This window comes from Anguilla rostrata, chromosome 11 (assembly GCF_018555375.3).
Source record: "Anguilla rostrata isolate EN2019 chromosome 11, ASM1855537v3, whole genome shotgun sequence".
Classification (NCBI taxonomy): Eukaryota; Metazoa; Chordata; class Actinopteri; order Anguilliformes; family Anguillidae; genus Anguilla; species Anguilla rostrata.
The window spans coordinates 33,835,371-33,860,242 of record NC_057943.1 but is presented as its reverse complement, the minus strand read 5'-3'; the positions used below and the strand labels follow the sequence as shown (position 1 = coordinate 33,860,242).

The following is a 24,872-nucleotide window of genomic DNA, read 5'->3' as shown; positions in this document are numbered from 1 at the left end:
GACATAATATGGCATAAGAGGGTAAATAATTCCTCTGAACATAAAAAGCACATAATTAAGAAAACTTAACAGCTTGTTGAAATCATGGGATTGCAGCTCTGGCTGGAACAAAAACTAGCACACACTGAAGGTCCCCAGAACCAAGATTAGGAACCACAGGTTTAGATGGATAAATATTGGTTAAAATTGGCATGTCAAACAGTTATAGGTTAAATATAAGTCAAATTTAAGTCCTTGGTGCTTGCATACCAGGCAGCTAAGGGGTCAGCACCAGGGTACATTCAGAGGATCATCAGACCCTACACACCAGCCAGACCTCTCCGTTCTGCCACCTCTGGACGCTTGGCACCTCCCCCTCTTCGCGTCTGCACTTCCCGCTCCCGTCTGCTGTCTGTCCTGGCCCCTCGCTGGTGGAATGACCTCCCCGTGATGGTCAGAACAGCAGAGAATCTCACCACTTCAAACGCAGACTGAAGACTCATCTCTTCAGGCTGCACCTCTCCCCACCCCTCCCTAGCCTATAGTTCAGCTCATTGTACCTAGCTAGGATAATTTGATTATGTTAGTGTATCTGGCAGGATTGTTTTTTGTATGATTAGGTGTGATTCCAGTGCTAGTTTGTACTTGGTAGGATTCTTGCTTGCTGAACAAGCTTACTCTACAGGGTTGGAGTCCTGATCGATGTGGTCACTTCTGGCACTACGATCCTTACTTCACTCTAGTGTTTCTTTTGCGCCTCTACATCATGAAACCTATGCACTTGTTGTACGTCGCTCTGGATAAGAGCGTCTGCTAAATGCCTATAATGTAAAATATCAAATGTTTCAGAACTAATAGATTTCATTCCTAATGAAAATACAGTTTTGAATCAGTTCTAAGAAATTAGGAATTCCAATTAAAAGAATTCAAAGAAAACAGGCTTTTTATAAGGGGTTACCAAATAAACGAATAATGTCCTATAGTCCTCATTTGGTAAATGCATAAATAGTGTGTTTGAATCAGTTCTTGCTCTAGTTTGCTGACTCATAATTCATAAAGAACTCTCACAGACCAGCAGGTGGCAGTGTAAGTTATGAAAGATATTTATTTTTGCAGAAAACTTGCTCTTGTCAGGTATTATTCACAGAATGCAGGAGAAACAATACAATATTACAAAGTAAAAATAACTTGAGGAAGAAGATAAATGAGTTGTGAGAAAATTCAATTCTAAATTAGAAATCTGTGAAAAAAGTAAAGACAAATATTAAATATTAAGGTTAAAGGGTGATGTGCTTGCTGGCTGCATCTGTCTGTCTGTCTGTCTGTCTGTCTCTGTCTCTCTGTATAAATGTATACAGACCCAAAACACCAAAAATTGTGTCCAAATACTTACAGACTGCATTGTATACAGAAACATATATACATACAGTATTTTAGGTTCAGGACAGTAACATTATTTAAACTAGGACTCTGATCTGTTTCTACATTTTTATGTCTATTCTGTCCCTTCCCACCAGGGGTCATGCACTCAGTCCACATTGCTCTGCAGTCTAGCTCTTGCCCTCTCTGGATTTGGCAAATGTGGCTCTTTCTCTGAAAGGAAGTTTTCCAAACTGTCTTGTGCTTGGCCGCTTTTTGAAACTACTCCTCCCTCGGCAGTCATGGCAGAATGCACAGCCGCATGTCAGACGAAAAAGAGACGTTTTTCTAAAAAGACAAAGCCGTGGGTTTCAATAACATCTAGGGCCGCGCTGGTATGCCACTATAAGCTGTTAAATATCCGAGCTGCTTTTGTCTGATCTTCAGGTCCATGAGGCATAACTTTGCGCAGCGCTGTTTGAATACATTCTTTCCTCCAGGAAAAAAAATAACAAATCCTATATGATGATATTCTGAGTTCTGCATTGTTTCATAAACTCAATTCATTTTAAGCCAGTTTCTGAAGTGTAACTATTATTACATAAAATGGGCGGATAAAAGCGTGAAATCATCAAAGCATGAAAGCAAGACATATGAAATCCTGATGTATATTAAATGAATACAAACACACATGCACACACACACACACACACGTGTGTGCTCAGTACCCTGTGCTAACAAAAGGATTGAAAGATGAGTGCACTGAAAATGATTTTCAGTTCCCAAAAGTCACACTTTCATGTATTGCATTTTATCTAAACACTGGGGTGCACATTTTTAGCAAAAACTAGATGACATCTGTTTTAAAGGCCAATGTTAAGAGAACAGAAACTGTTAGTGTAGGAGGCCAAACGGTACCAGCAAAGCTCAGAAAATATCAGGACAGAAATGCTTTGGATTTAGGCGTAAACAGTCAAAACTCTTCCCTTTAATTGTACATTTTAATGTTGGGCTACATCAACAAGCAATATAAAACAACGTTTTGTCCTTCCTTGATATTTTTCTATGGAGCAAGGATCTGAAAAGGATTAAAATGATTGCAGAATATTTGCATCCTTCCAGTTGCTATAAATCTATTGCTCCTGACTTTCACAATGTATTTCTCTTGGATACGGCCTCTGTCATGCAGCTGTGTAGAAACTGAGGCCAGACAAGATGGCCATCGATTCTTGTCAGTGTTCTGTAATACTGAGCTCCATTACCATTAGAATGAATAGTGATGAGATGGACAAGATTATATTTATCTTTTCCATCTCACAGATGTCCATACTAATGATCATTGAGTTGGCTCTACAGTACCCTATGCAGTCAGCCCTGTATCAATGTAAAACTATCAGTTAGTGTGATAATTGAAATCGTTTTGAGTGAATCTCAAATATCTACCCATTCTATGTTTTCACACTGATATTTTAAAGCCGTAGAGATACTATTAATTTGTCACTGTAATCAAGTAAAATGTCAGACATTCTATATAATTCAAAAGAGGACGATCCCAGCTTCACTGTGATGTGTTTCGTTAGGTTTAGCGAGAAACTGCATTTAGTGGAGAATAAATACTGAATGCAGTAAAATAACCACATTCATCATTTTTGTCTCGTGGACAGTTGACCTTGAAACTTTATAGTGATTGTTTAAAAGAAGAATAGCTTTAACCTTGAGATGTAGAAAATTTGGTTTGTCATCATAAAGTGCAGACAAGACAATTTGAGAAAAGACAATGGCGCAATTCCCAATTTGCAGGTGTAAATCGTCAGTAAAAATTAAATGTGTGTATTTGTGCAAGGTGTCTAGACTTTATGGGGACCACTGTGCAGCCTGTGTATATTTCCAGACTAGTTTACCTGAAAGGCCTGGCTGCAGAGATCTGACAGTCTCTCAGGTATCTTTCTGCACAGCCAAGAAGTACAAACTCAACACATACCCAGATTACTCTTTTTTGGATTACTATCCTCTATTATATAATATTATATGCATTGCACATGCATGCTCACCTGTCTCATGACATTCCTGTTCATGCCTGCACTATATGAAAGTGAGCCTAATATATGGAAATATATAAATGGGTAATGATATTCTCTGTTCTTTCTTTCCCCCCATCTGTAGATAACTGAACTTCAAGGTAAAGTCTGGGAAATTTCTTATGTATGGTCAAATTTTATTATCAAAGGATGAATGGGAGTTCGGAGATCCATAGCTGCTGCTCCAGGGCTGCAGGACATATCCAGTGAACAGGTTCAGGCGGTTTAGACAGAGTGAGTGCAGGCGGTGAAAGTGGAAGGTCTGACCTGCTCCTGGAAGGGAGATGTTGCTCTAGTCTAGAACGGCACTTGAGCCATTGAAAAAGAGCTTTGTTTAAAAATTTTCCATCTGCGTTTTGGGCGCCAGGAGGGTGCAGGTTCTTGACCACGCTGCCAAATTGTCTCCCGGCTTTCTTCCAGTGTCTCTGTTCCAGCGCAGTATTTGCTCAACTTTGCTGCTCTGGAGTGCAGCTTGCGATAATGTCGCACATTTCAGAAAGGAGAAAAAGAAAAGACATTATGAACTATGTCTTTCACAGAAAATTCTGCAAACACAGACAGCCGAGGACGATGTGTGTAACCTGGCCAAAGTGGCGGACTTGTGCGCGGGTAAGGCAGGGGAGGGAAAGAGTGCCAACGGCCACGCCGGCCATGCCGAACCGCCAGCGCCCCCGATCCGCCCCGATCCGCCCCTCCCCCAGCAGGCACCTGGGTGAATGCGGTCCAAGGGTCCTGGCCGACGGTTTAGCACTTGGGCCAGTGAAGCTTCAGCCTTTATTCTATTTTATATCCTCCCAAGGTAAACGACAGGCAGATTTAAAAATTTGTTTTCAGTTAGATAAGCTTGTAAACCTGGCTTTCCCAGACACAGATTGGCCAGTGATGGTGTGCTTTAGTGTCTAGACTCTGACCGTGTCGTCACGCCGGCGGGGATTGGGGGTGGGGGGGCGAGGGTGGAGTTGCTTCTGGGCCAGTTGTCTCAGGCATGTCCTTCAAATCCAGGCATGACCCAATTCAAACTTCCTGGATAACTGCTCCTGTTAGACATACCCGTCGGCTGTTCTCAATAGGGCTCTTGTGCTTTTTTTTTTTACACACCCAAACAGAGAAGAGAAAAAGCAATACTTTGACAAGATGAGTGGTGGATTGATTAGGGGATTCAGTTGATCTTTCGGCCGTTAAATCTTGCCTACGTCCAAATATTTTCCCAGCTGATATAGAATGACAGCGTTAGGTGAGCGTTGAGTTTGCCTGCTGAAAGAGTAATGGGAATAATTCACCGTGGCTGACGCTTCCTGCTGCTGTTCCAGCAGTATAAATCACATGAAGCGCTTTGCTATTATTGCGGCTGATAGGCGCCTCAGGCTCAATTCAAGGCGGTGGCAGATAATGAATTACAGTAGCAGCTAATAAATGCCTTCACATATAACACTTCAATGTTAGCAGAGTGAAAACCACATGCTGAAGTTTGATGAATTTCCCTCTTTGCGCCAAACTGTCCAGTGGTGCCTGGACTGATTGTTCCAAGTGGTGGAAAAAGTTCTGCTTCCTGTCTCAAATTTGTTTATGTGGCTTCCCTTACTGCTTTACCTGATCACCTTCACTTCACTTCTCTCCATCCCAACTACTAACACCTGGAGTCTCTGTTCAATGAAGATCTCAAGGAGTGGACAACCCGGGTAATGCTTCAGAACTCCACAGAAGACCAAGGGTTCTCTGAATATTTCCACGGCAACGCTGCGCAGTAAAGGTTCTACTCACAGGCGGAGTTCAGAGGCCCACGCATGCAGCCGCCAGATGAAAAGAACATCTGGCCACAGGCACACAGAGGCCAAGATCATCAGCTGCTGTAAAAGATCCTCTTCTTCATTCAGTTTGATATTAAATATTTTTCTTGCCTGCTGCACAGCTGTCACTCCTGGTAATGTTTGTGAAGTCTGTCCTTTTAATGAGTAGATTTTATACGGCTTCATGCCCAGACTGGGATTGTTCTCCTTCCGCCCTGCAGAAACAGCTTCTATTCCCTTATGTTGGGCCTCCATCTACTGTAGTGTTTTACTCAGATCCAGACACTACTCTGCTGCTAAATATTCAACATCATTAGTATACTATAATAACAACAACAATAGAAATAACAATAAAAACAACAATAACAATAACATAACAATAAACATTATTATTATTATTATTATTATTGTATTTATATTATTATTATAAGCATGACAAGACAAGATAGATCAGAGAGCCATGGAAGTTCAAATATCATCATTAATACTATTATATAACAGTTATTGTTTCATCATAAGTACATTGCAAATGGTAAATGGTCTCATGAACAATGTATCTAAATCACTGCAATGTGTACACGGAGTTCAATCACAAACTCTGTGTAAATGCATATTAGACAGAAATTGTATTCTGTGTATTGACACATTGTATGTTGCTGGTCACATTTTAATCCCATTGGCTTTGCTTATTCATGTAATGTGCATGCTCTGGTTAATTCCATAATGCCACAACTGGCCTTAGCATATTAAAATCATCAGTACAGCATTATGGCAGTGTTATGACCCCGTAACGCACCTGCGTTATAATAACCAGGCGTACGCTATCGGACGTAGCCACCTCAGTATTGCCCACAACCCGAAAGAAGACCCAGTTAAGCACAAAGTGATGTGTGGAATGTAAGAGGGCTTTTATTATACAGCAAAGCAGAGAGTCAGATCTACTCATCCTAAAGGAGTTTCTAAGCGTACGTACAGGTCGGATTCCATTTTTGACTGATAATTCACCGTTTCATTTGTCAGATTCCAGCCGCTCGGTGCAGGAGTGTTTACCTGGCCTTACCACACGTCCTCTCGCCCGCCTCGCGGGCGCGGTCGCCCGGGCTTGCGTTGCCTCTCCGCGGTTCTGGCCTCCTTTGATGTGCGACGGCGGGAGTGATAACGAGGCGAGAGAACTGCCGTGGACTTGAGCGCCGCCGCGTCCGGCACCCGCCGTTCCCACGGGGTCACTGCCATTCAGCTGCAGCGGGAACTCACGTCGCTCAAACACAGCCTCCTAAAAAAAGAAGGAACAGAGTAGACCGGCAGTAATGCTGATAAAATTCCCTCCTTATTATTATTAATAATAACACGTCAAATGGCAGTAAAATGAAAAAAGATGTTTTAATGTTACTTCATTTAAAAAAGGCAGCTTGAAACCAAAGTGCTGTTTGCTCTCAAGCAAGCCCCTCTGACCCCTGAGTGAACTTCAGGGACAAAGGCATTACTCAGAGCTGGTGGGGCAGTCAGTCACACTGGGAAAGGCCTGTGACTGAAGGTCTAGGTGCACACTAAGTGGAGGCAGGGAGTCTGTCTGATGACCTCTGAATTCAGCAGCTTCTTTGAAGGAAGGTGAAGCAGTGCATGCTGGGATGCAGACATTCGGTCCCACAGTCAAAGAGGTCTCACTCACCATACAGCACAGTACCCTTTGAAGGGAAGCCAAGTTCCTGTGTGCGTGTGTGTGTTTTTCTTGTGTTCATGTGAATCTAAGTGCAGGTTCATTTTTGTTCCTGCATGTGTGCGTGTGTTTCTGACTATGTACAAGCATGTATTTGTCTCAGAGGGTCAGTCTAGTATTTAAAAACAGGTCAAATTGAAGAAGTAGTGACACAATTTCTTTACAATCTGCAGGGAAAGAGCAGAAATCACAAATAGTTGACCACCTTTTCAACTATTCAGCAATATTTTTTTGCCTGTAGTGCTCATCAAAAGCCAGAAAAGCTTCCTCTGCAGCGTGAAAGGGCAGGACGGAGGAACCTCTGAAGTTTATTTTTATCCTGGCTGTCTTCGCTAAACATCTCCTGGTCCGGCAGCTCCTTGTTCCCACGTATCTGCAACATTCTTCTCATTTTCACTAAATGTCACCGACAGCCAATGAAATGAAGCCAGGGGCGGGGCCAACGGTGTGGACCTTCAGCTAACTGGCTTGGTTCATGTACCCTGGCTTTGATGTGTAGGGGCCAAACCGGTGTGGTATTTGATCATTTTGACGTAAGATATTGGCTTCCTGCTAAGCCGAATTGCTCGAAATGCGTTCACAGATTTTGGTCTGAGAGACGTGTTACTTTGAAGCTCTCTTTTTTCACTCTCTTTTTTCTTTTGCAGGAAGCGGTTACATTTACATGAATGTTCATAATATATGGCCATAGCAAAATGAACAGGAGAGGCTTTTGTTGTATGATCCCTATGAAATTCATGCAGTTGGTAACATAATTGCTTTAATTTAATGTACTAACAATGAACTTAACTGCATTTGGTCCCATAAGATGATGTCAATGAAGAAAGCCTGCATGTATATAAGAGTCTTTTGGAACTTGTAAATTAGGGTTGTCAGATTTAGAATTTGTAAAACCAGACAGCATGCACAGAGAAGATTACGACGAGATGGGGGCCGATGGCGAACCCGGGGGTGGTGGGTGTCGGCATCAGTGGCGGACCTCGGGGTGGTGGTGCTGTCGGAACCGATGGTGGACCCGAGTGTGGGGCTGGCTTGTGCTTGTTATCACTACCGGAACCTTTTGTGGGCCAGGTGAAGCGGTGGAAGCTATTGGAATGGTTCCTGGACTGGGGGCATGGTGCAGATGCAAATTCATTACAAATTAACTTCTCATTTTTTCAACCAATTACTCAGACCCGACATTAGGACATTATATTGTCTGGCCAGGGCTGAAAATCAGACCTATACAAACATTTTGAAAACGGGATATTCTGGTCCAAACAGGGTATCTGGCAAACACAGCGGGTTGCAGCTTCATAACTGGGCTTGATTAAGGGAATGAGAAACAACAGGGGTTGCCAGATTGCCAGTCACTCTTAGCTGTGCTTGCCTATGAGTGAAGATACTGCTGTACAGGGTCCTGGACATCTCCTAGATTTCAGGCAGTGGCACAAATGTTTCAGAGCAACATGGCTCCGTTTGCTTCTGCCAGTCCTGCTCCTCCTATCACAGCGTGCCGTTACAGGTGATGTCATGTAAATGTCTCCACGATACGTCACCACATTCAGACATAGCATGTGAGGTCATGTGACATCACGTCATGTAATGTCAGTACAGTAGGGCCTTGACAAGCTCAAAGCAGAGGCCCTCTGGCACTGAGATCCGCCATCCAATCAACATCAAGGTCTTTTATATAGAATTGGTAGGAAACTCAGCAGGATGTGGCATTTTGTGGTTTTGGGAGTAAGGAGGCTGGCCTTGCCCCAGTTCCTGTGGTTACTGTAGGGCCCACCCCGTGGACAGAGAATCCGCCTATCAATGCACTACTATTACCCATGATCGAACTCTTTCAACACTGAGCACGTTCATTCTTTGGAGGGATTGAGCTGAAAATATAATCCAAAGGGCAACACACCGACCACAATAGGCTATAACTAGAATTGCGTAAAATAAAAAAATATCAATATCACATTCTGGCATTCTAGGCGGATTCAACAGTCCCCCAACAGACACACACTCCTCCATTAATGTGGATTAGAACAGGGGTGTACAAACCTTTTCAGTGATGACCCAAATATATCAATACATGCTTTTCACAACCCAAACTGATATCATTTTCATTAATAATAATGAACTGTTAATTAAGTAAGATTATTTTAATATTTTCTGTATTGCGATAAAAGCACAAAAAGACCGGATCGCGATGATTAGCTAAAGCCGTTAACTAGTATGACAAATACATATACCCCGTGACATAGTTTGGCTGGCCGACTGACAGTTTGTGCACCGCTGGCCTATACAAGAACTTTCTAGGCAAGCAAGAGCATTAAGGTCAGGCAATTATTATAAGCAGTTTGTTGCTTAAGAATTACGTGGTCGCCTCACTGCATTGAAAATGAATTACTTCCGGCGAGAACGCCGCGGGAATGCCGTGTTTGCTGTAAATCCGAGGTAACTCATAATGATTTCACGACCCAATATATCTCCCGTGGCCCAACCTTGAGCCGCAACCCACAAAGCTCGTAGCTATACCATGCCATCAACCACTTCGAATCTCTCTCTCTCTCTCCTAGCGTGGCAGCCTCTATGACTGCGGGAGGTGGCGCTATGCCAGCGCGTGCCGTGTGGCGCGTGGAGTGTGTTTTGGCATTGCCCGCAGTCTCCGGGTACCGTGCAACACGCATGGCACAGATCCCGCGAGCGTTTCCTGGAATTCAAGGCAAAAAATTTGCTGATTCAACCCTCTCCGATTTGTGACCCTGGGGCAACGCACCGTGCCGTTTCCTCTCCCTGTAATGCACTGTTTATTTAATGGTTTTAGTGCGTCTAGTTGCGAAGCTGAGAGAGCGTGGGAGGGGTAGATTTCCCCTTACTGTAGAATGATTTATGTTTGCTGATGTCCTAAGAATATGAAATGTATCTAAAGTTCTGACAAGTCTGTTACATAGTTCAGTCATGCAGAAAGAGCAAATTGGTTCATATACCTGCTATAACAATGAGGTAGCCTATATATCACTGTTTTACTTTCATAGGAGAACTTGACATATAATCACATTTTTAACATTGAGAAAACCAGTGGATAAAGTATAATTAATTAAATTAGTGTATGTATTATATGCATTTTTGTATAAATACAGAAAAGCTCAGCAAGTTTAAAAAAAAAAAATCTTATATATATATATAGATATATAGATATATTTGCAAAACCATGGAATGCTTGTCATTTTATCCTTGCCTTTTGTTTGAAGGATAAAATAATAAATCTGTCTGTTTGTGATTTTGTTTGTGGTTTGTGTGAGTGAGCACAATGTGAGCAGTGGCAGTTAAATCACGGCTGTTTCCTAAACCCCAGGAATGCTCCTGTGAAGGGGGGGTGGGGGGCGATGGGGGGCTTCATATATCAGCACACTCCGCTCTCGGATGTGCCAAAGTAAGTGGGCAGGGTTACATTTCTCTGCCGAGTGAGTCAAAAAGGGGATGTTTGAAAAGGCTGGTGTTGAAGTTTGGATCCTCTCTCTCTCTGCTGAGCTCCTCTTTCTCTGCTTCTTCTCTCCCTCTTGCTCTCTGTGCAGCTCTTCTGCTCCATCGCAGGGATACCGTGGGAAGGTATGCAGTTCCTGGGACCTGCAGCAGGCATCTCTCCCTCTGTTTGTCCATCTGGCTGTTGGGTTATGGTCCAGGCTGCTTTTGCCTCAGCCTGTTTCAGCTTGTCTCATGATATGTGATTGATCTGGTCTCACTGTAAAGTCTGCTCTGTGATTACTGTTCTTCTCTGTGATGAGTGCTCTACTGAGCGAGAAAAGCTCTTCTCATTGAGAACTGCTCTACTCTGTGATGAGTGCTCTTCTCTGTGATGACTTCTCTTTGAGGGCTGCTCTACTGTGTGATGAGTGCTCTTTCTCTGTGATGACTGCTCTTTTATGTGATGACTGTTGTACTCGGTGAGGACTGCTCTACTCTGTGATGAGTACTCTACTCTGTGATGACTTCTCTGACTTCTCTTTTCTGTGAGAAAAGCTCTTCTCTGTGATGAGTGCTTTATTCTGTGATGATGGCTCTTCTCTGTGACAAGGACTTTACTCTGTGAGGACTGCTCTTCTCTGTGATGAGTGCTCTTCTCTGTGATGAGTGTTCTACTCTGTGATGAGTACTCTTCTCTGTGATGAGTGCTCTTCTCTGTGATGAGTGTTCTACTCTGTGGTGAGTGCTCTTCTCTGTGATGAGTGTTCTACTCTGTGATGAGTGCTCTACTCTGTGATGAGTGCTCTACTCTGTGATGATTGCTCTGCTCTGTGATGAGTGCTCCACTCTGTGATGAGTGCTCTACTCTGTGACGATTGCTCTGCTCTGTGATGAGTGCTCCACTCTGTGATGACTGCTCTTCTCTGACTCATGCAGTTTATTGAGAACTACAGTATTACTACTTTAAGGGTGGGCAGAGTATAATAGTTACAACAGTGCCAGTAATGTCAGAGTGGAAAACTGTGCGTAGGTTTTGTTTTCAGCCTGTCTTTTCTGTTCAAGAGCACAACAAGCAACAGCAATAGTGTTTCCGGATAAATCCACCTGTTTTCATGTGTGAGATTTTAGTGTGATGTAAGTCACATAAAAAAAATATTTTGCAGGAATATAACATTTCAAAATAGCTCACTACAAGATGTCAAGGGTAAATCTCTCATTATTTGTCAAGCAGCATAATGACTCCTGTGTGATATTACAGCAAGAATTGCAGCAGACATTGAATCATAAAATCAATAAAAATCATTTTATTGAATTACTAGTTCAGCACCTGCCGTTTGCATTGATGAAGTTGCAATGTGTACAGTAGGCCACTTTGTTCCTCTTAATGTAGCTACACAGTCACTTATTAGTGTTTTGCGTTCCTACAGGCACTGGTAATCACGATGTGTGTGACGCACGCTTGGCTACTCTTCGCTGCACTCTTGTGGATGATTCCGGACACTGCAGCGTCTACCATGCTGTCAAACGCAACTGACGTCGAGCTGTCGAACTCACCGCCCGCGTCAGATTCTGATATCGGGGGTTTGCCTTGTCTTAACTTTAGCAGGAGTCGACGCAAGCGATATATTTCCTCGAGAGATTTGAGCGCTTTGCTGGATTATCATAATCGTGTCAGGTCTCAGGTTTTCCCCCCAGCTGCGAACATGGAATATATGGTAAGCCGCCAATAGTATAAATTAGGACAAATACTTGATTGCTGGTGATATTTGCTAAGTAATATCAAATTCATGAAGACGAGGTCAAGAAAATGGCAAAGACAGGAACATAAATCTCACAAATGCCAAGCAACATAAAAGAATAATTCAGCTAACCTTGAAAAAGTTCAAATAAATTTCACTTGAAGTTTATTGTATAATATACATGTCAGTAGTCAAATGCCGTATGAGAAAAGTAATGTCCATTAAAGACCAAGAATGTACCCTAAGACCACGTGCAATTGCTTTTCAATGTGTTTATTGCTATAAGAAGATATATATTCTTACCTTTTCCAGTTTTATAAATGGGAAAATAATAAAATTTACTTTCATCGTGGCGTGAGCTATAACAGAAAAGCTGCAGGACTTTGGGGTGTTCCTTCTGTTTAAGTGACAAGCAGTTACATTAACATATTCATAACCTACTTATTTCAGTACAACTACTCTGTTAAATAATTGGCAGACCCTCAGTAGAGCTGTTTGGGACAGTTGCAGTGGTGTTCATTGAGCTTTTGGTAATGTTCACACAGCTGAGTAAGCTGAAGATACTATACTGAACAGCTGTCTCTCCTTGTGCTCAGGTATGGGATGAGAGACTGGCGAAAACAGCAGAATCCTGGGCATCGCGGTGTATATGGGATCACGGACCATCGCATGCTCTGCGCTACATGGGCCAAAACCTCTCCATCCACTCCGGCAGGTAGTGTGGCATGGGTCAGAACCTGCCTGAACCTGAACCTGGATGATTTCAAGTCTATGAATGCTGACCTTCTTCAACCAGAACTCGTAGGCTTCAATTAGAATTCAGAGGCAGGAACTCTTTACACCAAAACAGGAAATAACATAACATGCATTCTTCCCAGTGATAAGCAGCCTCTGATAAACACACATCAGAGGTCAAGTCACCTGCCCAGTGCTTCAAAGCTGAAAAGAATAACAGTTATAAACAATGAGACTTAAAATTGTTTTGGTGAAAATTAATGTAAATACATTTTATTTATTGTTGGCTTGGCAAACATCACTGTGGTTTTATAAGTTCTGTATTTGCTAGACGTCATTCCTGTATCTCGTACCTGTTTTGATTCTTTTTTTTTTTTTTGCCATGCCAGGTATAGGTCAGTAATTGACCTGGTGAGGTCTTGGCACGAGGAAAGAAACTCCTTTGGGTATCCAAACAAATGCAGCGGATCAGTGTGCACCCATTATACGCAGGTGCGTAACGTCGTCCGAAAGCACCACTGAGACATTTTGATCTGAAAGCCACTGTCGATGCACTTCTCGTCAATCTGACAGGGATAGCGTTATTGTGCTGTTGAGAAGCTTGTCGGTAAAGAAATTTGCATTGCAGATGGTGTGGGCCACATCCAACAGAATAGGATGCGCCATCAACAGGTGCGCAAACATGAACGTGTACGGCAGCCCGTGGAAGCAAGCTGTCGTCCTGGTGTGCAACTACTCCATTAAGTAAGTTACCAAATAAGTCATCCTCCATTTTCCACGTGAGAGATCCTGAACACACTGTATGGAAATCCTATAGATATAACCCAGCCAGCCGCTCACAACATGTAATTCATACCAGTAGCCTAATAGCGTGGTTTTTTGCACGGAACTGAAAGTGATATGCAAAAGCAGTGAGCAGTGCTTCTGCACTGCTCACCCACAATGGCCCAATGAAAGCAGTCTGTTGTTTGTTAACATGGTCTGTAATACTCTATGGAAAACACCATGTGACTAATAGCCAGCTATTCTCTAGGCCTCCCCACTCATTTTTTTTAACCAGCGTTCACCACCACTATCAACTTGAAAGAATGCAGACAAGCATATGCTCTCCTCTGAAACACGTGATGTCAGCCACTGCTTCTTATTACACGCCAGGTTTGCACACATGACAACATGCGTTTGAGGAAGACGGTTAATGAGTCATCCCAGCTGACTGAAACCCTCCCATCCCTTGGAGATGCAGGAGCCAATTGCTAGCCGCCGTGCGGAATAAAATAACGGTTATAGAACCTTCCTCTGCAAGTCATCTCTGGCATCTTCAATTTGAAAGTTGCTACGAATAAAGCAATAGTGCCATCTACTGGTTATTCAATGAGAATTAAATGGCTTGGATGTAATCCTCTCTGTTATGTTTACCAATTTCTCCTAATTTGTAATGTCAATTGAATTAGTGGACTCTTCGAATCTCTCAAGGATGTTCCTTCCGTTCGGGAGAGCCCAGACAAGCACAGGAATCCCAGAGATCATGCACGGAGCCAGATGACTTACAGACAATGCACCAGACGTCTGTAACAATATGCTAAACGGGACATTGGCAGATTGCAGGTGTCCAGCTGACCAGAGAAATTACTCCTGTGCAGTTTAGGCGAGGAAATACGATTCCGACAGAAACACTAAACTCCGATGCTCTGGCCAGCTACGCGCAACCCCGCAGGGCTGCTGGGTGCAGTTTGAAGCAGCGTGGCCTGGATTCAGTTCCGGGCATTGGAGCGTGTCCCTGCACTGAGAACAAACACTTTAGCATCGCGTACCGATTCGCAGCCCCGACACGGAGATGATTTCGAAGGACGTTTGTTGAGAATATACAGCATGCTACTTTGTATCTCCTTTTATGACTTTTCGTGTCTCCTACTTTTAAGTGGTGTTTTCCTGAACATCCAGATGTATTTGATGTGTTTTAAGCCTCACTGTTGACAGCCGTTTACTTACAGTAAGAGATGCCACCAAAAGTGAAAGTAGTCTATAATCCGATAGTTTTAATGCGTCAAAACTGCCAAAATTTCCGTATTATGGAGCATACATCTTATTTTCCAACATATATTGCATTTAGTCAGTGTAGTCTAAGTATTTTATTTTTAGTAAACAACTTGTAAACGTTTTTATTTACGCACGACAAAAAGCAGGAAGTCTTATTAGATATGTGAAATAGTAGACAATTAAAAACGAACTTTTTTTAAACAACCTCTCTCTGGATTTCCAGGGGTAACTGGATAGGAGAGGCCCCTTACAGAACGGGACGTCCGTGCTCTGCCTGCCCCGCCAGCTATGGGGGCTCCTGTAGCAGAAACCTCTGCTCCTCTTCCGGCTCCAGGTCCAACAAAATAAACCGGTTCTAATCGCAGGGTCTGACTCGCGCCATAGTTCGTGGTGCTGACGTCAGATTTGAGGGGAGAGGGCGTCTGAAATAGACCATTTGAAAAAATTTGCTCCTGGCCTGTAATAATTGTCTCAGTTCAGTTCTATAATACCACTATTTGTATGACGACCATATAATGAGTATTAGCATTGTTTACAAGAATGATGAATAATTAATTAAAGTCTTTAATAGGTATAATTATTAGTAATAATGAAGATTAGAATTCATGTTAATAGTGAGTGGAAGGTATTTTATTTTATATTTCTGTTGATCATTTATCTCAACTTTCTTTTTATTTTTTATTTTTATTTTTTAGTAAACGAATGTCACTTCTCATTATCACTCACTCTGGTGCTGGATTTCATGGTGCTGATGCAAATGTGTATGTTTCACTGTAGTCCTCGAAGGGTCATCAGTTTTGACAAGTCTTAGCTTTATTTGTTCAGAATCCTCATAATCAGACAGATGAGGATGATGTCATTGTCCTGTATTCTCTTTTTTTGAGAGAAACCATGCATACTTGGCATTATAATTTTAAACTTATGTTAATTTGTTTTCTATTTTTTAATTTAATCCAATCCCCAGATGTTGCACTGTTTTTAAATCTGTGTTTTACCATTCTAAAATGCTTTTGACATTCAAAAAAGGAATGCACTTTTTGTATAGCATATACATTGCTTGTAGATTTAGATATGAGTACTATGTACTGTTGCAGCCCTATGGTAGATTATCTTATTTTTTTAGATTTTGTATTACAACACTTTTTCATGTCTTGTTGCTTGTGTGAATGTCGGTACATTTATTAAATAAAATAAAGACATGATGGTTTTAGTAGTGGATGATGTATTTAATAACCAGTTTCAAATAATTGAGTCCATCTGGTTCACTGAGCTCATTGTACCCATCCTTTCAGAAAGTAAAAACATTAATGAATGTGTTCTTTATCACAGCTTTCAAAAGAATGGTGGACATTCTGCCTGTCAATCATTTCTTTGCAGCAGGCTTATTGGTTACCTTCAGTCAGATTCCAACCCCGCTTTTCATCAAATACTAAAAGAATATGCTCTTAATGTGGCAAGAAAACTGACATAAATGTGTCAATAAAAATGTGAATGGTAAAACACTATTTGCTTCATACAGCTCAATGAATTTTGGTTGTAGCTGCCTTGTCAATATTATGCATGAGTGTTTTATTGATGAACACCACTGGCTACACATGAATTCTCACAGCTAACTGAGGACATTCAGCACAGTGCTAACACAAACTGTCTCAAGTAAACATTCTCAGTAACATAATATATACTGTTTTTATCTACCAGCAAAAAGTACATTAAATGCAGATAGGGTCAGATATTGTCATTTGTTGATTTATCAAGTTAGACGGTAGATGAGTAATGGTATCTTGGGGGTTAGCTAAGCACCAGTCGAAAAATGCTCAAGAGTAGGGTCCTCTGGTCAACAGAGGCCTGAACAACATTTCTGGCGAAAAGTCCTTCTGTTTAGTTCATGCGGTGTCGGTAATACAGTATTTGTGAGCAGGGCAGTTTGTATATACACAACAGGGGGTACGGAGTGGAAACAGTCCTGTTTTATTTATTTTTTGAATTTTCAGGTGCGGTGATCATATTTCAGAGGATGGGAGATTCTACAGGGAGTCTTGTTCGTATTCGGAGAGAGACGTGACCATACAGGTGTCCTTCTCTGAGTTGAACAGAAAACTGTTCCTCTGCAAAGATTTTTCCAGTAAGCATTTGTTGGTGTTTTGGGGTTTTTTTTATAGGAAATTATATAACTGCACTACTCTCTCTGGGAAATAAAATAAGAATATTTAATTAGTACTTAATAAGGTACTAATTAAAAAAAACAAAAACAAGATACTGTCCAATTAGGAGGTAAGGTGCAGCAGGTATGTATGGCTATTTTTATGTATTGTAAGGGCACTTTACTTTAAAGCCATGTTAATTTGATAGGAACAGTAAATAGAAGTGATGTTTATAAGCTATTCATTTAAAAAGTGCTATGCGTTTTAACAAAAATGGTATTACTGCATGCAAAAAAAAATCAGGAAACATGAAACAAACTCAGCTTGCTGCAACATCTTTAAAGGGGAACTATTGCAGCATTTTTGTTTTAGATTTTTTGTTTTTCTTATTTAATTGAAAAAATAAAATGTAATCATGAATTCATGTTCAGATTAGTTTAATTGTTTATAACTTTTTTTTTAAAACATCGTGTTCCTGTCTGCCACTTTTAAGTGGTGTTTTCCTGAGCATCCAGATGTATTTGATGTGTTTTAAGCCTCACTGTTGACAGCCGTTTAAGAGATGCCACCAATAGTGAAAGTAGTCTATAATCCGATCATTTTAATGCGTCAAAACTGCCAAAATTCCCTTATTATGGAGCATACATCTTATTTTCCAACATATATTGCATTTAGTCAGTGTAGTCTAAGTATAATTGCAAGTGGATTTATTGTGTGTTCAGTTGTATGTATTGTTCTATATTCAACATATGACTCAAGTTTTTTAAATAAACACACACTAAAATGCCAGTGACAAAGATGGATTTCCTGATGCCAGAGAGCTCGATTACAAAGCTCATGCAACGCTTGCTTTGGAGCCAGTATCTTCTCAGGAGATAAAAGGGAAGAAAACACACCACAGCACAGACACCGTGTCCAGTTAAAAAAAAAACAACAACCCCACGCCTCATTGTGCCAGGCGGGTGATTGATTCAGTATTCAGTTCAGGGAAGTTTACCTTTCTCACCTGTCTCAGGTAAGGCTTTTAGCGCCTGGATCAGCCGGCGGCTGACTAGCTCACATGTTCCGCACTCTCGGCTCCTGGGAATCTTTGACACTTTAACGCTCCGTCGGCAACTTTTCCGCTCTCACGGACGTTTTCTCCCAGAGCTCTCAGGAATATCGGTTCCACTGTCCGAGCGGTTGCACGCACCCCTCCTGAAATATTTATGAGGCTAAACTGGGAACGCTGTAGAGGCGTGGGAGAGGTGTCAGTCAGCCGGAGACTCGTTGCGCACCGGTGACTCCCCTCTGCAGGTCCGAGCTCTCGAGCTAACACACGAAGTGTCTTCCATCCGACTCCTGTCTGTTCGCGCTAGACTAGTGAGCAGCGGGGTGATAATGAGAGGCAGCTGGCATCACGTTCATCAGATGGGAGCGCATGCTGGTCTGCAGTCTCCCAAATAGCGGAGACTGCAGCAGTGATCGCTGAGTTATAAGGCTGCAGTTGCCCCAACACCTCACACATCGCCGTCCAAGGTGACGAGCGGCTCACACTCTCACCATCACACGCCTCACAAGCACAGCAGAACACATTTCACTTTTTCGGGCAGCACGACTTCATACAGCCCAGTTTGATTGTTTTCGAATTTGACTACATACACTACATTCACTACATTTTTATTGTGTACTCATGCCGACCGCATTGATTGTAAGCTACTGATGTTTAGTGACCACTTTGCGATGCCATTTCTACATCTCTCTTGTTACTCTCTTTTTCTACCTTTGTCTTTGTTTCTCTCTCTTTCCATTTCTACAATTTTCTTTTTTCCTCTTTTATTTAGTGTGGTGCATGCTCACCAAATAAAGGAAGTACCAAGCGTCAGAGTGCTATGGGAAATGAAGGAGAAAACATAACAGCTCTGTCTGTTTGAGTTCCTTCCATCTTGTTGTCAGGGTGACAGCAGCCATATAGATTGTTCCATATAAGGGCCTGGTTACTGTTTAACCTCTGCCAAGATTAGGACAATAAATAAGATAAAAAGAGCCCAGGCCTTGCCTTACACTAACAACGCCTTCCTCAGAATAAGCCAAGCTGTACAAAACTTCTATATTTGATGTCTGAAGTATAAAGACTACGGTGAAAGAGGGAAAAAAGGTCGTTATTTCAGCAAAGCGTAGTTTAAAGGGACAGAAGAACGACATGGTCAATGTCAGCACACCGGCCTTTATCGGTACAGATTTTCCATATGGTGAGTTTGCTCTTCTTCTGATTTCTCAGTTCTTTGGGAGCACTGAGGCCAGCAGCCTTTGTGGGCTTCTGTTGTGACAGGCGCCATTACATTATTTTGCATTTTTTTGAGAGTCTCAATAGCGAAATCCTCACCACTGTTGCTGGGTTGGTTAATATCAGGACTATATGTTCAGCAGGTGTGACAAAAGGCCTGTTCAAAGAAATTATGGTTAATAAACGATTCAGGCAGGACTTCTAGCTTCAATTCCATACCTGTGTGTGCTCTCTCAAACAATGCCTAAGAGAACAGCTGGAGCGAACAGACTTTGAAGACGCCATTGATCTTAATGTTTTGGAGGCAGAGTGTTCTTTGTGATGGGGGGTTAAGCCCAACCTTTAAAGGTTGAGGAGGGCTGTGTGGAAACAGTCAATTGTTATTACAAAGAAACCAACTGATTCTGCTCTGGAGTTTCTGTGTGCCAGAGATGCAGAGCTCAAACTGAGCCACAGCATGAGCCAGGCTGAGAAAACTTTAGTGATGCTAATGCACTGCTAGCATGAGCCAGAATTAGACAGACTGCACTGATGCTAATGCACTGCTAGCATGAGCTGGAATCAGAAAGACTGCACTGATGCTAATGCACTGCTAGCATGTGCTGGAATCAGAAAGACTGCACTGATGCTAATGCACTGCTAGCATGCGGTGGGATCAGAAAGGCTGCAGCAATGCTAATGCACTGCTAGCATGCGGTGGAATCAGAAAGACTACACTGATGCTAATGCACTGCTAGCATGCGGTGGGATCAGAAAGGCTGCACTGATGCTAATGCACTGCTAGCATGCAGTGGGATCAGAAAGACTGCACTGATGCTAATGCACTGCTAGCATGCAGTGGGATCAGAAAGGCTGCAGCAATGCTAATGCACTGCTAGCATGCGGTGGGATCAGAAAGGCTGCAGCAATGCTAATGCACTGCTAGGTGATGAGGCTAAAACAGGAAAAAGAGCACTACAAACCAAAATAGTAATGGAGTAAAATGGAGGTCTCAAATACTGTTGTAAAATTCTCACCATTCTATTTTTACTATCACTGTAAGCTTACAGTTTGTGGTGAATCGCACGACAGTGCAGATTTCACTACAGACTGTTTTTTTCATGACTTTTTAAAAGATATGCTTACTTGTAAGTTGCCCCGTATAAGAGAGTCTGAAGAATGTATTGATGTAAATACCAAAGCTAGTTTTATAATTTAAACCTCTACACCCTTATGTTGTGTATATAGTATGTGGTCATAACAGACAGACTTCTCTCAGATTGTTCACTCAAAGCTGTTGGTGCAATGTAATCCCAACACAAAAAGACCATTTATTAATCATTTGTGTATCTGAATAGCAGGGCAAAGGAATTTCATTCGGCCCTGAGAAGTTTCTACACAATGGCTGCATTCGCTCTAAGAACCTGTTTACAGCTTCATGCTTAAAATGCTTCTCTGGCCAACAGTAAAAAGAAATTTATGTTGCAAATGCATTTCCTTGGCAACTGCTGCACCTAAGCCTCTTTCTGTCCCAGATCCCAGGAGGCTAACACACTTTAACACACTAATGTTTCTTTGTGAACACCAGGAATCCCATAAATCAGTGCTGAGGTCGTTCATGGCTGGAAGTTCTGCTAGCAGCTGTTCCCCTCTGTGGCTTAAAAGGCAGGGCAGAATAGGGTGGCTGGGCAGCTCATCTTGTTAAGGCACTGTTCTCATGCATGGATGGGCCCCACAGTGTGGTATCTGTTGAGGCACTGTGCTCATGCATGGATGGGCCCCACAGTCTGGTATCTGTTAAAGCACTGTTCTCATGCATGGATGGGCCCCACAGGCTGGTATCTGTTAAAGCACTGTTCTCATGCATGGATGGGCCCCACAGTCTGGTGTCTGTTAAAGCACTGTTCTCATGCATGGATGGGCCCCACATGGTCTGGTATGGAATGTGGGTCATGCCAGTGTTTACTGTGGCCAGCAGCCCTGCAGGCAGTGTTTGATTTGTCGTAGCGTTCGTTGCTTGGAGGGACATGCCTGTCTCATTACAAATAGTCAACCAAATCCAGTGACTGGCAGAAACCTGACTAACCAATCAGTACTTGCTTCAGATCAGTAAAATGTTGAAGGAAGACAGGGAAGAACAACATTTGGACAGCGACCATGAATCCTTTGAAGCCATTCCTCTGTGACCTTTGATCATACAAAGTTCTGCCAACCCGAGGCACATCTTCGCACTATCGAAGAACACAGAAGCCAATGATCTAATGTCACTAAATACGCATACGTTCAGGATGTACTTACCCCCTTAATTCCAGAAATGTTCTATGTGTCAGAATTAAATTCATTAGCCTGCTCAATTTAAGCCTGTCAAATTTTGCCTGTCTGTTTTTTTTCCAGACATGCATTCCATGTACATTTTGTGAGTTCATAGCAATGTTAATGGATCAGTTAAACGCTGTATGCTCCTGTGATTGTGATGTGAACTGTGATTAAGATTTGACGTCAGACCATGCCAGACATACAAAGGCATTTATTCAATCCATTGTTGTCCATAACTTTGATTTCATACAAGAAAGTTAATTACAACGTTTATTCACTGTGGCAGTTGGTCCGCCTGAGAGGCGGGTTGGTCTCGGCTGTGCCGGCTGGTGGAGAAAGCACACGCACCTGGGCTGCGTTAGCTAATCAGCCCAGGTGCTTAAAGGTGTGCTGCTCTCCACAGTTCGGGGCCGAGACCGGGAGTACACACCGAGAGGGCAATTATGAGTTTCATTTAGTTTTATTTTAAGCACGAAAGTCAAGAAGGAAGTAATCCTCAGCTGGGATGTTGGAGGAGCTGGACCTGGCCGGGAAGGCAGGTCAGCTATGGGCGGCGCACAGGAAAGTGGTCATGCCGTTTTACTTCTTTTGCCTTTGTTATTTTAGCTTATTTTAGCTAATTGTTTTTGCCCGGAACCCGTGAGGGGGAAGGGTGAAGTGGTCCGTTTATTTGATTTCGTGTTTGCGTGTGTGCGCTCTCTCTCTCCATGTGGCAGAAACGGTGTTCCACGGTACTGTAGCGTCTCCCTGCCCGGAGTGTCACGCTTGGGTGTGACAGTCACAAACTCAGTTTGGCTAAAACTGGTGATCACTGAACTTGCCAAACTGTGCTTGGGCAGAAAACATTTAAATGTTTTGCTTGTAATCATTAGTCAAAGTTAAGGATGAATGTTGACTGAATCCAGTCTAAAAACATTGCGTTGGGCTTGCGGTGAGAGCATTGCAAGTTCATAACCGAAATAGCTGTGCCTCAGTTCAGATGCCTGCATTGCTTTTACGAATAATTATACATAAATGAGAGCCGTGTTAGTCACCCTTGCCAATGCCACCTGCCCTGTGAAGAAGACAAAAAAGAAGAAGAAGCATATTTTCAGTGCCACACATATCACAATTAAAATAAGTTGTCAAAACGTTGGTTGCCAAAAGCAAACACCAGGAGGGCAATTGAACAGGCCTTGTGCAAGCAGCTCTGTTTGTCCAAAAAGCTTATATGGCTCTTCTGCAGAGGCCCAGTGCTTGAACCTGTCCAAATCACTGCTGTCTTTATGACACTGCTGACTTGAACAGCCACCAGTGTCAATAGGAGTGGCCACTCCCCTTGGCTAACACAAACACGCCCTCCCTCAACCTGCCGCCTTCTTAAATGCAGAAACAGTAATGATACTTATAGAGACCCTCCTCCAGTACTAGCAGTGTAGCAGTCTGCAGCATTAATATGGCAAGTATTCTACTACAAACTACATTTCCCACAAACCACATCAGTCTGCTCTGTAGTGAGGTCAGTTCCCCTTGTTTTTGTGACAGTCTTGTCATTATTCTGACAAGTGGCAATTTTCAAAGCAGTTCTGTAACTTTTCCTGGTGTGAGCAAACTTAAATCCCAGTAAACAGAGCTTGATCACAGATTGTACCATCAGCAGTTAATACAAAGGGGAGAGTACTTGTCACTTTTCAGGTTTTTATTGTTAGTATAATTCAGAAGACATCGAAAATTCTAAATTTATTTCATTTTGACATTAGAGAGAGTTTCTTATATAGGAATAGAATATGAGAATCTTATGTAAGAATCCAATTTAAACATATTTTAATTTGACTTTGCAACACAGAAATGTGAGAAATAGTCAGTGGGGTGTGAACTTTCTGAAGATATGGTATATTTTGATTTTAACATTATTAATTCACAGTGCTCTGTGCTCTGAATAAGATATGATTGCAGTGACTGACATTTCTTTGTACCTATGATGTAATGCTGCAAGATGATTGCTCTGCTCTGGTGCTAAAGTTCTCAAGGCTTTCAATGAGTTAAAATGGTGAAAGAAATAATAATGGTCCCTTTTGATTGTCACTCGAAACATAAGTGATTTGGATGTCATGTGTTTGTGAGCAGAGATTGAATAGAACAGCAAATCTCTGGCTCTATTACACGACTCACAGTGTTCATAGGAAAAACTGTTTTCAAATGTAAACAGCCAGTTTGTCAAAGTATTTTGTTTTACCCATCAGCCCTTTGCCACATTTGTGAATGGGAACTAGTAGGAGACTGCATCTGCAGCCTCATTACAACCCAAATAACTCAGTTAATGCCCTGAACAACAGGAAATTGTGGTGTGGCAGCCAGATTTAGATTTAGACCCCAGACAAATCCTGTCTCACGTTATCTGTATTAGCTGCTTTAAGTATGTTTTGAAGCCACCTTTTTTTGCCATTTCCCCTCTCCCTTATAATGACTTAATACGCGCATATTTTATGCAAACACTCAAATAGCTTCCCGTTATCTGGCCGACTGGATGGGGATTTATACCCACTGTACACTTGACACTAGTTTATTAGACTATGCGCTCGACCCTCAAATCTCATTGTGACAAGAATTAAAGGATTATGCGCGGGCTGTGCAGGCCCTCGCGCTGAGACCTAGAGTTACTTCACGGAGCTACCGAAGCGGCCACAGCGTTGGGGAAACGGCAAACACGCGAGCGGTCGAGCAGACCGCTCGCGCTCTGGGTTGGATTTTTGGGAGGATGGTGCGTTCGCTTCTCCAGGTACAAAATACACAACCTTAACCACTCATAGGTAACTCACGAAAATTCTTCTGTTTGGGGTTGATGCTGTGGGCCCAATTCATTTTATTCTGATATTGATTGCAAAGTCTTAAAAAAAACATTTTATGTGTTATCTGTTTGTAAACCAATAACCCTCATGAACGTTCTGCCATTATGGCGTTATATGTATATGCTAATACAAATGTGGTGATCAACATTTATTTATTTTGGGAATGTTAGGCTACGTTTAATCTAAAACATAAACTTTTAACTATTGCATCGTCTGTTAAATATTAGGCTACCCATTTATGAAGGAAAGGGAATAACGTTAGTGTGATGTATGTTTACATTTTTGCTGCTTATTACTTCGTTGGATCCTTTCCCATCAATAGAACTGATGTTCTTAAATTTTGCCTTTGTTGCTCGATGTTAACACCTTTTGTAACAAACTGATGTTGGACATTGAAGAAAGTTATTATGAAAAAGAGAAAAAGGTGAGACTGAAATAGTAAAAAGTATGTCATAGCAGGTTAATCACTC

General features: G+C 42.1%; 2 protein-coding genes across 3 annotated transcripts in view; both read left to right on the top strand.

Annotated features, from left to right (window-relative positions):
* The first annotated feature begins 11,683 nt into the window (after positions 1 to 11,683).
* r3hdml (R3H domain containing-like) lies at positions 11,684 to 15,893 on the top strand. 2 transcript variants are annotated; one of them, XM_064299480.1, is made up of 5 exons: positions 11,684 to 12,076; positions 12,697 to 12,815; positions 13,225 to 13,327; positions 13,464 to 13,579; positions 15,096 to 15,893. In XM_064299480.1, the coding sequence occupies exons 1-5, from the start codon at positions 11,804 to 11,806 to the stop codon at positions 15,229 to 15,231; spliced, it is 747 nt and encodes a 248-aa protein (XP_064155550.1). In that variant the 5' UTR covers positions 11,684 to 11,803; the 3' UTR covers positions 15,232 to 15,893. The 2 variants fall into 2 exon arrangements, with proteins under 2 accessions (XP_064155550.1, XP_064155551.1); XM_064299481.1 differs by lacking the exon at positions 11,684 to 12,076 and having other exon boundaries at positions 12,095 to 12,815.
* Positions 15,894 to 24,239: 8,346 nt separating this feature from the next.
* hnf4a (hepatocyte nuclear factor 4, alpha) overlaps positions 24,240 to 24,872 on the top strand; it is a 29,649-nt gene continuing 29,016 nt past the window's right edge. The window contains exon 1 of the mRNA XM_064299469.1: positions 24,240 to 24,332. The gene's annotated coding sequence lies outside the window, so the exon portion shown is untranslated. The remainder of the gene's footprint in view (positions 24,333 to 24,872) is intronic.